This window comes from Purpureocillium lilacinum (genome assembly GCF_023168085.1).
Source record: "Purpureocillium lilacinum CBS 284.36 DNA, scaffold_2, whole genome shotgun sequence".
Lineage (NCBI taxonomy): Eukaryota > Fungi > Ascomycota > Sordariomycetes > Hypocreales > Ophiocordycipitaceae > Purpureocillium > Purpureocillium lilacinum.
In genome coordinates, this window is record NW_027072112.1 from 3837530 (window position 1) to 3851906 (window position 14377).

General features: G+C 59.1%; 4 protein-coding genes across 4 annotated transcripts; all 4 read left to right on the plus strand.

The window, feature by feature from the left end:
* Nucleotides 1–1909: 1909 nt before the first annotated feature.
* On the plus strand, nucleotides 1910–7591 carry PLICBS_002914 (TATA-binding protein-associated factor mot1; the record flags this gene model as incomplete). Its single annotated transcript, XM_018322629.1, has 1 exon — nucleotides 1910–7591. One exon carries the CDS (start codon nucleotides 1910–1912, stop codon nucleotides 7589–7591), a length of 5682 nt encoding a protein of 1893 aa, XP_018177859.1.
* Nucleotides 7592–8198: 607 nt separating this feature from the next.
* Nucleotides 8199–9771, plus strand: PLICBS_002915 (hsp90 co-chaperone Cdc37; the record flags this gene model as incomplete). Its single annotated transcript, XM_018322630.1, has 3 exons — nucleotides 8199–8222; nucleotides 8289–9578; nucleotides 9643–9771. The coding sequence occupies 3 exons, from the start codon at nucleotides 8199–8201 to the stop codon at nucleotides 9769–9771; spliced, it is 1443 nt and encodes a 480-aa protein (XP_018177860.1).
* A 1985-nt stretch (nucleotides 9772–11756) lies between these two features.
* Nucleotides 11757–12851, plus strand: PLICBS_002916 (uncharacterized protein; the record flags this gene model as incomplete). Its single annotated transcript, XM_018322631.1, has 1 exon — nucleotides 11757–12851. One exon carries the CDS (start codon nucleotides 11757–11759, stop codon nucleotides 12849–12851), a length of 1095 nt encoding a protein of 364 aa, XP_018177861.1.
* Nucleotides 12852–13481: 630 nt separating this feature from the next.
* On the plus strand, nucleotides 13482–14300 carry PLICBS_002917 (uncharacterized protein; the record flags this gene model as incomplete). Its single annotated transcript, XM_065600101.1, has 4 exons — nucleotides 13482–13541; nucleotides 13688–13793; nucleotides 14027–14129; nucleotides 14228–14300. The coding sequence occupies 4 exons, from the start codon at nucleotides 13482–13484 to the stop codon at nucleotides 14298–14300; spliced, it is 342 nt and encodes a 113-aa protein (XP_065456173.1).
* Nucleotides 14301–14377: the final 77 nt, after the last annotated feature.

Here is a 14377-nt window from a genome sequence, read left to right on the forward strand (position 1 = left end):
TTGAAGTGGCCCACCTTCAAGCACGACAAGTACGAGTACATGGAAAAAAGCCAACGAGCCACAGGCCGCCGGGCGGCCGAAGGAAAGGCCCATCTCCATGCGCGCAGATGCACACAGACGGAGCCACGTCTCCCAGTGAAGAACCACGGTGAATGAGGAATCAGCATCCCGATGTCGTGAGCCGTGGCGCTGACGCCATGTAAGCCCGAACGCTGGCCCTGACATGTTGGAGCTCGAGGCCATTGCCAGGTGTCCCGATGGTGTGCTCGCAGACACAGGGGCATATACGCCCGTGGACCCCAAGCCGGCCAAACCAAGACACGGATTGGCGTTGATACGGGGGCAAGGGTGGAATGGAGCGAAGGGCGGATGACCCTGCGCTTGTCTGAGCTCAGAAAGTCTGATGTAGCTCAGCCTGCCTCCCTGCCGCAAACTCGTTCAACCACGCAAACGGTCGCGTAATGCCTTACTTAACGGATCGCCTAGACGGTCGAGAGTATGGTTTCCCGTGCCCGGGGCTCGGGACGCTCCGCGAAGGAGCAGCAATATCAAACACCGCATTGGCGAGCGAGTCGCAGCATCGAGGTCGGAGAGGCGGCGATTGCGCCCGACAGGCCCTAGGCTACCGAGATAGACTTTTTTTGATCGCAAATGTGCCAAACACCTCACGCCTCTTTGCGACGAAGCACGAGACAGATCAGCGACGAGAGGTGCCTGGCGCGCATTGCAGACTGATGGACCGTGATTTTCAGGCGAGGCTGTCGAGTATAACACGTGTAAGGGCGATCTTCCAAGAGAAGGACCAAACCCAAAAAAAAAAAAAAAAACAACCCCAAAACCAACGGCACAAGGCGCTGCCTAGCAGGTCGATGCCCAAGATGCGCGTGCCCTAGTGGTGACGACCGCACGCGGCAGCCGCAGGCGCCTCTGCGAACAACAACATCCCGGGCAGGCACGAACGGGAAAAAAACCCAGCGCCAGGTCGAGCAAGTGCTCTCCCAGGCGCATGCGCCACGGGCAGGTGCTAGGTGCTCCCCTTCCCATGCTTCCTTCCCGGCGGTCCGGCTAGCACCCGGGGCGGGCCCACCTGAAGCGGCGCTAACATGGCCAGAGGAAATTAAGCGAGAGCAGCGCGACAAACCGTTGGTCGACGCCTGGGGGCAGGCGCGCTGGCGTGTATAAAAATGCATGCACACACACATGATACAAATGGCCGCTCCTGCCCTCCACTCGATTTTCCGAGCAGGTCCCCGTCCCGTCCCCAGCTGACCCGGTGCCCGCGCCAGCACGTCCGGCCGCCCTCCCGCCCAGCACTGCCACACACACCAGCCACACCATATCCTGGCATCCAGTTTCATCAGCCGCACCAGCCGCACGGGCCCTCTTCAGCGACCCCTGGGACCATCACCTGTCGCCGGAGTCACTAGCTGGCAGCTGCCTAACACTTGCCGCGCACCCCTCGCCCGCCTTCTGTCAACACAGTACATTGCACACAAGTCCCCACCCTGCGGCCCTTCGGCACTTGCATGCATCACGGCTCTTTCACCAGGACCCTTCACCACGGCCGGTGATTCACTCATCTTCACTTCCTGCGCGGGTTGAGCATTTTTATTGCTTGCCTGCTCCCTCCCGCTTCTTCAGTCACTCTTGGACTGTCTCTCGAAACCACTTCCCTCCAATGCTACAGCGACGGCGCACCGCAGCCTGCCATAGCTGAAAGGACCCGCCCCTCACCCTATATATCATCCTCTCCCTCGCGGTCTCGCCAGCACTGCGCGGCGTTCCGCGGCGAGGAGATCGCGATCCGGAGGTGCAGTGCGTGGGCACCAAGTCCGGTTACTGCACCTCGACGAAACATTTTTGAGCTACAGAAAAGACCTCCGTCCCTCGGAGGCGCAATTTTTTCAAGATGGCCTCAAGACTCGATCGGTTGGTAACCATTCTTGAGACGGGTAGCACCCGCCTCATTCGGGAGACAGCCGTCAACCAGCTTGCCGACTGGCAAAAGCAACATCCAGACGAGCTCTTTAACCTGCTATCTCGAGTCGTCCCATATCTTCGACACAAAGAATGGGAGACTCGAAGCACCGCAGCAAAAGCCATAGGCAAGATTGTTGAGAACGCCCCCCTATATGACCCAAACTCCGGCGACCCACTCAGCCAGCTCAAGAATGAAGAACCTGCCGCTGAGAACGGCCACGTCAAGAAGGAAGAGCACGAAACTGAGCCCCGCCTGCACGACGAGGACCTATTCACTTTCGATTCCCTCAACATTGACTCTATTCTCAGATTTGGACGCGAGCTACTTCGAGGCGGCGGCATCGAATACAACTTGGCCGCCCTGGACCCACAAGACCGCCTGGCACACCAAAAGAAAACCCTTCTAGGTCGGCTCGGACTCCTTGGGCGAAAGTTCGAAGATGAGGAGATGCCTATCATGGTCGACTCACAAGCCGCGCCCATGACTCCCCTTGAGGCGAGCAACGGCAACGGCCTGGCTCGCAGCGACAGCATTTCAGCCACGGGTCAGGGGCCCGAGGACTCTCAGCTGAGCACGAGACAGCTTAACGTGCTCAAGCGCAAACGAAAGAGAGAGGCGATGAAGGCGTCGCAAGGTAAGGGCGGCTTTGGAGACTTGTCTCTGCGGCGATCGACGACAGCTGGGTCTGAAGCTTTTGCGGACGAAACGCCGGCTGCTGACCCCGACTCCAAGAAGAACGGACAAGTCAACGATTACTTCAATCTAGACCGCCCCACTGATGTTGACGAGGAGACCAAGGTCGTCAGTGAGTTCAAGGGGCCGACCATTCCCATAAAATCCGAGATTGAAGCGGACGACTCCCTGGAGGGCTTCGAATGGCCGTATGAGCGTCTTTGCGACTTCCTAAAGGTGGACTTATTTGACCCGTCCTGGGAGACTCGACACGGAGCGGCGATGGGTCTCCGAGAAGTAATGAGGGTGCACGGCGGAGGCGCCGGTCGCTTACGCGGTAAGACAAGAGGCGACAATGAGACCCTGAATCGCAAGTGGCTGAACGACATGGCCTGTCGGCTATGCTGCGTTTTGATGCTGGACCGCTTCACCGATTACAGTTCCGACACGTCCGTGGCGCCGATTCGAGAGACGATCGGCCAGACCCTTGGTTCAGTCCTGAAGCACGTTACCGCCGATTCGGTACATGACATTTATCGGATTCTCTACCGGATGGTGATACAGGAAGATATACAACTTGAACGATCGCAATGGGCAGTGTGCCATGGAGGCATGGTCGGCTTGCGATACGTCGTGGCAGTTAGGAAAGATTTGCTCCTCCAGGACGGCGACATGATTGATGGTATCATCAGAGCAGTAATGAAGGGCTTGGGCGACCTGGATGATGACGTTCGTTCTGTCAGCGCCGCCACCATCATCCCCATGGCCAAGGAGTTCGTCACCATGAGGCCAGCAGCGCTGGATGATCTCACAAACATTGTTTGGGAGTCACTGTCGAACCTCGGAGACGACCTGAGCGCGAGCACAGGACGTATTATGGATCTTCTCGCCACGCTCTGTGGTTTCCCCGAAGTTTTGGAGGCGATGAAGGCGTCGGCAGCTCAGGACGAGGAACGGTCCTTCACCCTACTTGTTCCTCGGCTTTATCCGTTCTTGCGACACACCATCACCTCCGTGCGCTTGGCCGTCCTCAAAGCGCTATTGACCTTTGCGAACCTAGGTGCCGACACATCTCAAGGCTGGCTGAACGGAAGGATCCTGCGCCTTGTGTTCCAGAACATCCTGGTCGAGAGGGATCAAGAGACGCTGAACACGTCTCTGAAACTTTGGGACGCACTGGTCCGCTGTTTGGCCAAGGACCCCGCCGTCCTTGCGGATGAGTTTGCTCCCCATATCGAAGCGCTTATGCAACTCACGTTGCACCCGATTGGCATCTCAAGGAATCCGATCCCCATGAATGCAGGGCTCTTCCAGAAACCATCCGGCGGAACGTATTCGAACACGCTCCCTCAACCGTCTGCTCGGAGGCTGTCGTCGCCCGACGGATCGGATAGAGCACCGAAGCGGCGCCGCAAGTCCAACAAGGCTGTCGAGGAAGCAGTTCCTGCTGGCTTGACGCACGATGTGGATGGCCACATGATGCAGGGCGACATCGATCTCGTCGGTATGGAAGTGCTAATCCGGTCTCGCGTGTCTGCCGCCAAGGCAATGGGCCAGGTCATGTCTTTGGTACCGACAAAGAATCTGGACGACTACGACGTGCTTTTGCTGCCTGGACTGACATCTCCTTTCGCGTCAACTCAGCTTTCAGCATGTCTCGTCATTGACGAGTTCGCAAAGGATTGCGCCAACACTGATAGCAGCTCAAGGTACGCGGATCACGTACAGCGCATGGTCGAGGCGGACCGTCCCTCTTCATACAGGGACCTTGTCAATTTTGTGCAGCGAACTAGAACGCAGTGCCAACAACTCATCAACTTGTTCCGCGACCACGGCAAGGTCTCCCAGGGCCGATTGCCGGTGCTCCCGGTGGTGGTACAAGGTGAACCCGAAGCTGGACCCGGCGCTTTCTCCATTGCGACCGCCGAGAAGTGTGTCAGCGACGACTACGACCGGCTCAAGAAGATCATGCCCCCTGGCCAGCGCCTCATTGCAAGCCAGCAACTCGCGGAGGCCCGCGATGTCGCCTTGGCTGTCATTGAAGATGCCAAGGCAGCCAAAGAGGCACGCGACACTAGAATCAAGGCTGGGGCCGCGTGCGCAATGGTTGCCATGAAGCTGCTTCCTAAAAAGCCCAGCCCGTTGATCAAGGGAATCATGGACTCTGTCAAGACGGAGGAGAGCCAGCAGCTGCAAGGCCGCTCGTCGGAGACAATCGCAAGATTGGTTCAGCTCTTCACGGACAAGGGGAGACGGGGTCCCGCCGACAAAGTTGTCGCCAACCTGGTCAAGTTCTCATGCGTCGAAGTGGCCGAAACTCCCGAATTCCCAGTGCACGCCGCCAAGACGAACTGCATCTTGTCGATGCAGAAGGAGGAAGATCGTGTTGACCACGCAGACGCTGTGAAATGGGCCAAGGAGGCCAAGGCTGCCCGGATCACGCGACGGGGAGCGAAAGACGCCCTTGAGATCCTCTCCAAGACATATGGCGCGGCTGTGCTCGAGACGGTCCCAAGCCTGAGGACGTTTATGGAGCAGCCGTTGATCAAGGCATTCACAGGGGATTTGCCTGCTGAGGCAAAGGACCCGGGAGACACCTTTGGCCAGGAGATCGTCGACGCCATGTCTGTCATTAGAACCATGACACCCACGCTCGACCCGGCCTTGCATCCCTTCGTCATGCAGATGATGCCGCTCGTCATCAAGGCCCTCCACTCGGAGCTCTCCGTCTTCCGCTACATGGCTGCGAAATGCTTGGCCACCATCTGCAGCGTCATCACTGTCGAAGGAATGACGGCCTTGGTCGAGAAAGTCCTCCCGTCCATCACCAATCCCCTTGACTTGAACTACAGGCAGGGCGTGATCGAAGCCATCTACCACTTGATTGCCGTAATGGGCGACGCCATCTTGCCATACGTCATCTTCCTTATCGTCCCCGTTCTCGGCCGGATGAGCGACTCGGACAATGAGGTCCGACTCATCGCGACCACGTCCTTTGCAACGTTGGTCAAACTGGTACCCTTAGAGGCTGGCATTCCCGACCCGCCCGGCCTTTCCGAGGAGCTGCTCAGAGGACGAGATCGTGAGCGAAACTTTATTGCTCAGCTGCTCGATCCGAAGAAGGTGGAGCCTTTCCAGATTCCCGTCGCCATCAAGGCCGAGCTCCGATCATACCAGCAAGAAGGCGTCAATTGGCTGCATTTCCTCAACAAGTACCACCTGCACGGAATCCTTTGCGATGACATGGGTCTCGGCAAGACTCTACAGACCCTGTGTATCGTTGCAAGCGATCATCACCAGCGCGCAGAGGAGTTTGCGAAAACCAAAGCGCCGGATGTACGACGGCTGCCGTCGCTCATCGTCTGCCCTCCAACTCTCTCTGGCCATTGGCAGCAGGAGATCAAGGCATACGCCCCATTCCTCAGCGTCACAGCGTACGTTGGCCCGCCGGCGGAGAGAAAAGCGATGAAGGCGAGGCTTGGGGAGACGGACATTGTGATCACCTCGTACGATGTTTGCAGAAACGACACGGATATCCTCGAGCAGCATAATTGGAACTACATGGTCTTGGACGAGGGCCACCTCATCAAGAACCCCAAGGCCAAGATCTCCCAAGCCGTCAAGAAGCTTGTCAGCAACCATCGGCTGATCCTCACGGGTACGCCAATTCAGAACAATGTATTGGAGCTCTGGTCACTCTTCGACTTTCTCATGCCTGGCTTCCTCGGCGCCGAGAAAGTCTTTATGGATCGCTTTGCCAAGCCGATTGCCAATAGTCGCAACAGCAAGGCGTCGTCCAAGGAACAGGAAGCAGGCGCCTTGGCGATTGAGGCCCTGCACAAGCAGGTCCTGCCGTTCTTGCTTCGGCGTCTCAAGGAAGAGGTCCTCAACGACCTGCCGCCCAAAATCCTGCAGAACTACTACTGCGACCTGAGCGACCTACAGAAGAAGCTCTTCGAAGACTTTAGCAAGAAGCAGGGCAAGAAGCTGCAGGCGGAGGCGGGCCGTGACGACAAGGAGGCCAAACAGCACATCTTCCAAGCGCTTCAGTACATGCGCAAGTTGTGCAACTCGCCAGCGCTCGTCATGAAGCCCGACATGCCGGTATATGACGAGACGCAGAGGATCCTTCAGAAACAGGGCACGTCTATCGAGGATGTGGCACATGCACCGAAACTGACGGCCTTGCGCGACCTCTTGGTGGATTGCGGCATCGGCGGTCAAGAGGGAGATTCGAATGACCCACTGTACCAGCCCATCAAGCCCCACCGGGCGCTCATCTTCTGTCAGATGAAAGAAATGCTGGATATGGTGCAGCACAAAGTGCTGAAGGAGATGCTGCCGTCCGTGTCGCACCTCCGTCTCGATGGCTCCGTGGAGGCGAACAAGAGACAGGACATTGTCAACAAGTTCAACGGCGATCCATCGTACGACGTCTTGCTCCTGACCACCAGCGTTGGCGGACTCGGCCTTAACTTGACGGGCGCCGACACCGTCATCTTCGTGGAACACGACTGGAACCCGCAAAAGGACTTGCAGGCCATGGACCGCGCCCATCGAATCGGGCAAAAGAAGGTGGTCAATGTGTACCGCCTTATCACTCGTGGCACGCTGGAGGAGAAGATCCTAAGTCTCCAGCGCTTCAAGATTGACGTTGCCTCGACCGTCGTCAATCAGCAGAATGCAGGTCTGGCGACGATGGATACGGACCAGATCCTGGACCTGTTCAACCTGGGCGACTCTGGGCCAAACCTCATATCGGACAAGCCGCAAAATGAGGTAGACGGACGGGAGGAAGACATGGTGGATCTAGAGACAGGCGACGTCTTGCGGCAACCGACTAAGAAGCCGTGGCTGGAGGACCTCGGCGAGCTGTGGGACAGCAAGCAGTACGAGGAGAGCTTTGACTTGGACGACTTCATGAAGAACATGTCTTGAGACAAGCCAGCGGCGAGCGCGGAGATTTTGCTTTGGGGCCTGGAGTTGCGGACATGACCTTTCCAATAGGCAGGCGTGGGGACTGGGAGCATTGATGATGCATTGCATCACCACAGTGGAACAATTGTACGATGGGCGGCTCATGAGCGATCGAGAACAAGCCTGTACTTTATCACGATGCTATATGCGACAAAGAATAGACGGAGGAAAGGCTGCGAATGCGGCGCGATGCCTGACTCGCTTCTGAGGAAGCACTGCACCTTCTGGAACGCGTGCTGTCATGAGGTGCCCAGGTGGTGAGGGAGAGCTTCCAGATTTGTTGGTTGTGCTTGGTAGCTCAGTGCAGTTCAAGGTCGGGAGTGGGGCTGAGGGGTACAAACGGTGAGGGGCCAGAAACCCGTGCTTCCAGTCAGTGCGCCACTGTAGCTCTCATGTTTGGTAACCCCGCCAAACGTCCAGTCCAGAATCTTCCAACGCTCGCCTATCATCATCGTCAGTCTTACCACAGCTGTTGCAGCTCTTCCTGCCTCGACACGAGGCCCCAGTGACCGGTAAAAGGCTCGCTTGGTTTCAATCAGAGATTGCACAGCTTGAGACACCACCCACGATGCCTGTCGACTACAGCAAATGGGTGCGTCCGCCCTGACTGACGAAAAGGCAGCTCGATCGTGAGGGAGCGTGGCTAACCGTCTCGCAGGACGCGCTGGAGCTCAGCGACGACTCCGACATCGAGGTGCACCCTAACGTCGACAAGCGGTCCTTTATTCGGGCGAAGCAGAACCAGATCCATCAGGAACGGCAGCACCGGAAGCTGCAGATCGAGACGTACAAGTATGAGCGCGTCATCAACGACGGGCTGCTGTCCCGCATCTCGGCGCTGCTCGCGTCACTGAGAGCCCACGCCTCCGAGGCGGCGACCCGGAACCCCGGCGAGATTGCGTTCCAGGCAGTCATGGAGACCGCGGGAAACCCAAAGGACGACCGGCCGCCGCCACCGCCCGAGGGCGTACACAGCGGTGAACAGGAGCAGCCCACGTACTCCAAGATGATGGCGGCCCTCCTAGACCAGGTGAACAAGGCTCTCGACGAGAAGAAGCCCGACGACCGGTACAGCGGCATGATTGAGGAAATCCAAGGTCACCATGACAAGGTCGAGAACCTGCAGAAAGAGCTGCTGCAGAAGCTGGAGGAGCTGGAGAAGGAGGACAAGAAGAAGATTACCAGCGCGGACATTCACACGGGTTTCGACAGCTCACACGTGGCCAAGGCGACGGCGGCAGACAAGAAGGACTCTACGCAGGTGGAGCTCCTGAACCCCAGCTTTTCGACGACGACAGACTCCGGGCCATCGCAAACGAGCGCCGCAGCCGCCGATGACGACGAGGAGATTGAAGCGTCACCCGATGCCAAGACATTTGCGCAGATCCCGGCCAACGAGTATCCGCGCAGCCTGCAGTTCCTGCTCCAGCACCCGCAAATCCTGACGGAGCGCGAGACAGACGGTCTCCTGGTGCTGGCGTTCGACGCTGCGCTGGAGCGCAAGGACGACTACTCGCGGCAGTGCGTGCACCAGGCGCTGCTGCTCCAGTACTGCCGGGCGCTGGGCAAGGATGGGGTGCAGCTCTTCTTCAAGCGCATCATGACCAAGGGCCACCAGGCGCAGGAGGTCTTCTACAAGGACGTTCAGGAGACGTACATGCGAATCAAGAACCGATCGCGCGAGATCTTGGCGGAGCGGGCAAAGGAGCCGGCAGAGGGCGTGGAGCAGATCCAGCTGCACGCTGTGGAGCCGGGCACCGTCATCAACGTGCGCGTACCGCCGACGAACAGCGAGGACCCGGAGGAGCAGAAGGCTCGGGCCATCTTTGACGGGTTCAAGCCCGAGATGAAGAAGGCGCTGGAGACGGGGGAGCTTGACGAGGTGAACAAGGTTCTGGGCAGGCTCGGGGTGGAGGAGGCGGAGGAGCTGGTAAACCTATTTGGAGAGGTACGTTATGCGCCAGCGGCGTTGGCATCTACGGACGTGTCTTGAGACTGACTGGCGCACACAGGCCAACATCCTCAGTCTTGAGGAGCAAATCATCGACGCTACGACGGAGGAGGGACAGAAGCAGCTGAAGGAGATGGAGGCTGCGGTGGCGGCCGAGAGCAAGAATGAGCTCGCCGAGGACCCTGAGTAGGCCTGGAGGCGTTGATGCGTTCGTGGCGAAGTACAAAGTGCCCTGGGGCGGGTCGATACGGGGCGTATCTGCATGCGTGGGGAGGCGTGTCAAGAGGCTGGGACATGGGCACGGCGGTATGTCTTTACTTGGGGCAAAAATTCAGAGCAGTATTGCATGTCGAGAGCAGCTTGATGTGGGCCAGTGTAAGTGTGAGTAGCTGGGCTCCGGCTGTGAGAGCAGCGGCGCGGGGTCTGGACGCTTGGCCAAGTCCCGAGCCAGGAGACAACGAGACGGGAGTTGAAGACCCGGACGTTGCAGGTTGGCTGAAGAGCCATGCAAGCAGGCACCGTATGTCGGTGGTTGGAGGTCGGAGGTTGGGAGGTTGGCAGTTCGACGGCCGGAGAGTGATGTCAGCGACGCGGATTGCCTGGGCGACGTTCCGCCACGGGGCGGGACTGCGCGCTGATCGGCACTGCGGGCGGCCGGTCAGACCGTTGCACGATGCATCGCTCGTAATATGCGTGTCGATTTGATCTGGTGAGCATCGTTGCGGGTACTGTGAGTACATGACGGAGCATACACGAAGTCGTCGTCGGAGCCTGCACTGCCATCCGTGATGGCGGCGCGTGGCACCCGGCACTGGTGCCCGGCGGACCGGATGTGGCTGATGAGGTGAGCCTGGCTGGCGATGCACACGCAGCAGCGCACCTAAGTTACAGCACAGGCTGAAAGGGGTCCCCGGAGCCCCAGCGGGGCGTTACGCCTGCACCTCAGTGGAGGCAGGTTGGCAGGGATAAAAATAGCGAGCACCTCAGAGAGGCCAGACAGCAGCCATGTGGGTGCATGTGAGGCGGCGGCGACGTGCGTGTCATATGTGTGTGTGCGAGTGCGTGTGTGTCAGTGGACGACGAATGGCGGCGGCAGTGTCTCACCAGCCGCCCCAGTGCCGGGACGCCATGGAACACGAACCCCAGCGGCCGGGCGGGAGGGTCTTGGGCCACTAGCAGTCGAAGCTGACGACGACGACCCTATGCACGCATAACATCCTCCCGGTCTTGTGTGCAGCGCGGAGGGAGGGCAATAACCTTTCACCCCCCACGGAAGGCCCTGGTGGAAGCGGAGATGGAGGCGCGGGTGAAAAGAGGGAGGCGGAGGCGAAGAATTAGATTAGAGAGATTGACAGGTCCTCCCCTCCGAGAAGCGTAATTGCGGCCCGGGGAACGCAATATGAGTGAGCTTTTTGGGTTCTGAGAGCCTCGCCTCGCCCGCCCCTGACAGATACGAGTTTTGGTACTTCGCGCAGAGCAGACCACAGGTCTCTTTCAGAGGTCGTTTCAGCAGCGGACCTCCGTTCTCCACCCGCCCAGGCGCTGACGTTGTCGACGCGAGGCGCAGCAGGGCCCAACCCAACCCAGCCCAGCCATGGAAGCCCAGCCAAGCCCGCAGCTCCCCCCCACGACGCCTGGGCAAAGCGGCTTCCAGGCGCTGCCACTTCCCGATGCGGCAAGCACCTGCACTGCGCATCTGCCTATCCGAGCTCCCGCAGCGGCCAGCCTTTCAGCCTCATCTCTGTCACTCCGGTCTCCTCCCTCATCCGCAGTGACCGTAGTCTGCTCCACCGCCCTGGAGGCTTTTCTGGAGCATCTGTGCTCCTTGTTTCGTGCTTGTCTATCCCTTTTAAATACTCGTGTCTGCCCTCTCACCCCCCCCGGGCGCCTGTTTGTTCTGCTCGCTCACCGACTGTTGCTTTGACCGTAAACTACGTCGTTGTTGCTTTTTCTTTTCCGTTGAAGACGTGGCTGCTGGTACAGCGTTACACTAGCATATATCTTACCCAGCGTCTTCCTGTGCCCTCTTCGGCATCGAACTCGAACTTGAACGAGGCGACGACGAACGACGAAGACGACGTCGCCGCTCGACCCCGAGTCCTTCACCAGAGGCGCGCCAGTATCCCGCATCAAGCTCGCTCGCTCGACGCAACAAAACGCAGCACTGCGTTCGCCATGTTCACCTCGCTACGTTCCGCCGTGGTGGCGGCTCTGGCAGTCGTCGCCCAAGTCCAGGCCGCGCCCCAGAGCAGCCCTGGCAACAAAACCACCTCCGACTCGGGATCCAAGGCGTGCAACAACTCGCCCGAGCTCTGCAGCCGGCAGTACAACAACATCACGCACATGGGCGCGCACGACAGCTCCTTCCTGAGGGACGCCAGCACCGGCAACTCGATAGCAGGGAACCAATTCAAGAACGCCACGGCCGCCCTCAACGCCGGCATCCGCCTGCTCCAGGCCCAGATTCACAAACCGAACACCACGCTTGAGATGTGCCACACGTCCTGCAGCCTCCTCGACGCCGGGCCCCTCGAGACGTGGCTCTCGGCCGTCAACGACTGGATGACGGCGAACCCCAACGAAGTCGTCACCCTGCTGCTCGTCAACTCGGACAGCGCCCCCGCCTCCGACTTTGGCGCCGTCTTTGAGAGCTCGGGCATCTCCAAGCTCGGCTACAAGCCGCAGACGACGAGTGCGACGACCAATTGGCCCACCCTCGACAGCATGATTAGCCAGGGCACCCGCGTCGTGTCCTTCATCACCAACATGAACTACTCGGCCTCGACGCCGTACCTGCTGCCCGAGTTCGACTTTGTCTTCGAGACGCCATTCGAGGTGACGCAGCTGACGGGTTTCAACTGCACCGTCGACCGTCCGTCGCGGGCCAGGCCGGCGACGACGGCCATCTCCAATGGCTGGATGGGCCTAGTCAACCATTTCAAGTACCAGAGCCTGGCCTCCAACATCATGGTGCCGGACGTGGACCGCATCGACGTGGTCAACAGCGCCGCCACCACGGCCGACGGCAACCTCGGCAAGCACGTCCAGCAGTGCAAGTCGGAATGGACCAAGGTGCCCAACTTTGTCCTGGTCGACTTCTGGGACAAGGGCGACCCCATGGCCGCCGCCGACAGCCTCAACGGCATCAGCAGCGCGACAGGCCGCAAGAACTCCAACAGCGAGACGTCGACGGGCAGCGCCACCAACGGTCGCAGCCTTGAGTACGGCGCGCTGTGGACCTTTTTGACGGCCGCTCTTCTGCTGCTGTAGATTGGGGATTCGATACCTGCGGATTTAGATTGCCGCCATTTCTATCCATGGTTTGCCTTTGGTGGCTCTTTAGCGAGGCGTTTACGGAATGCAACAGATTTCTGGGTATATCGGCGGCAGCGGATAACTGCCCGCCACGGACAAGGACCGGCACGGACATAGATGGGACGCCCGTCATAGAAGGACATAGCAGATAGCTCAACAAGAATCGGCTCTAAATGAAGCCAGACTTGATTATCACGATTTTGTACCACCACGGGTTGTGGTTCATGACTTGTTCGTCATGTCGCAGACAGTGTCTCGTAGCCGTTGAACGGGGGTGGAGCCAGGTCTCGCCATGCCGCCATGCCGCCATGCCGCCGCCCTCCACCACCATCCGATGCCCGCCCACACCACCACCTCCGTCATCATCAGCGCATCCCATCCCATCCCCCCATGCTCGCTCCACGGGCTCTCGCCAAGCTGCGTGCCATAACTATAACACGACCCCGTCCCGCCAAGCACCAGCAGCAGCAGCACCTGCACCTGCACTCCCATCCAGCAATAATACCATCATCGCTCACCAGACCCCAGAGGAGAAGCAGCAGCAGCATCGCGACGACGACCGCCGTGGCAGCAGCAGCAACAACAATGGACTACGCCAGCATACCCACCCCGGAGGCGTGCTACGTCGACTTTTGCCTCATTCCCGTGCGTTTTTGTGAATTCCCGGCCCCCCGTTTCCCCTTACCCCGTTCCCCTTGCGCACCGCAGAGGAGCGTGGTGTGTGTGTATTGTGTGTACGCTGGGATTCGTGGTCGCGTTGACTGACTGTGTGTGTGAAATCTGTGTATTAGGTCGGCACGGGCAAGATTTCTGTCGCGGAGGAGGTGGCTGAGGTGCAGCGCGTGTTGCAGGCCAGTGGGCTCAAGTACACGATGCACTCGGCCGGCACGACCGTCGGTACGTTTTGCCCACACCATGAATCTCTAATCTTTGCCATATCCTACATTCTTGCCCTGTCTGATTCTTCATGGTGGGCATGGGGACACACATTCTCACTTTTCCCCTCCTTTGTACAAGTGACTCGCTCCGCGTTTTGTGTCCGTGTCTGTCTGGCGGCTTCTCCTGCTGCCCAGGGCCATGCTTCGATGATGATGCTGATACGGAGGTGCTGACGGCGCTTTGTTTGGCAGAGGGCAACTGGGACGAGGTGCTCGCTGTGGTGGGCAAGGCGCACACGGTGGTGCACAGGCGCGGCGTCGTGAGGGTGCAGTCGTCGATGCGTGTCGGCTCGCGGTACGTTTTCTTCCCCTCCTCCTTTTCTTTCTTTGCTTTTCGAGTTTACCTTACTTCCCTTGCCCGTCGCGCTGTGTTGCTGACGACGGCGGGCGCAGGACGGATAAGAAGCAGACGGCAGAGGACAAGGTAAAGAGGGTGGAGGACCTTCTCGCGCAGGGGAAGAGCTGAACGCCGGTACGGGTTTGCGGCGTGGCTTCGATTAGGGGGGGACACTATGGCGTCTGAAGGGCAACGCCCTCCATCTA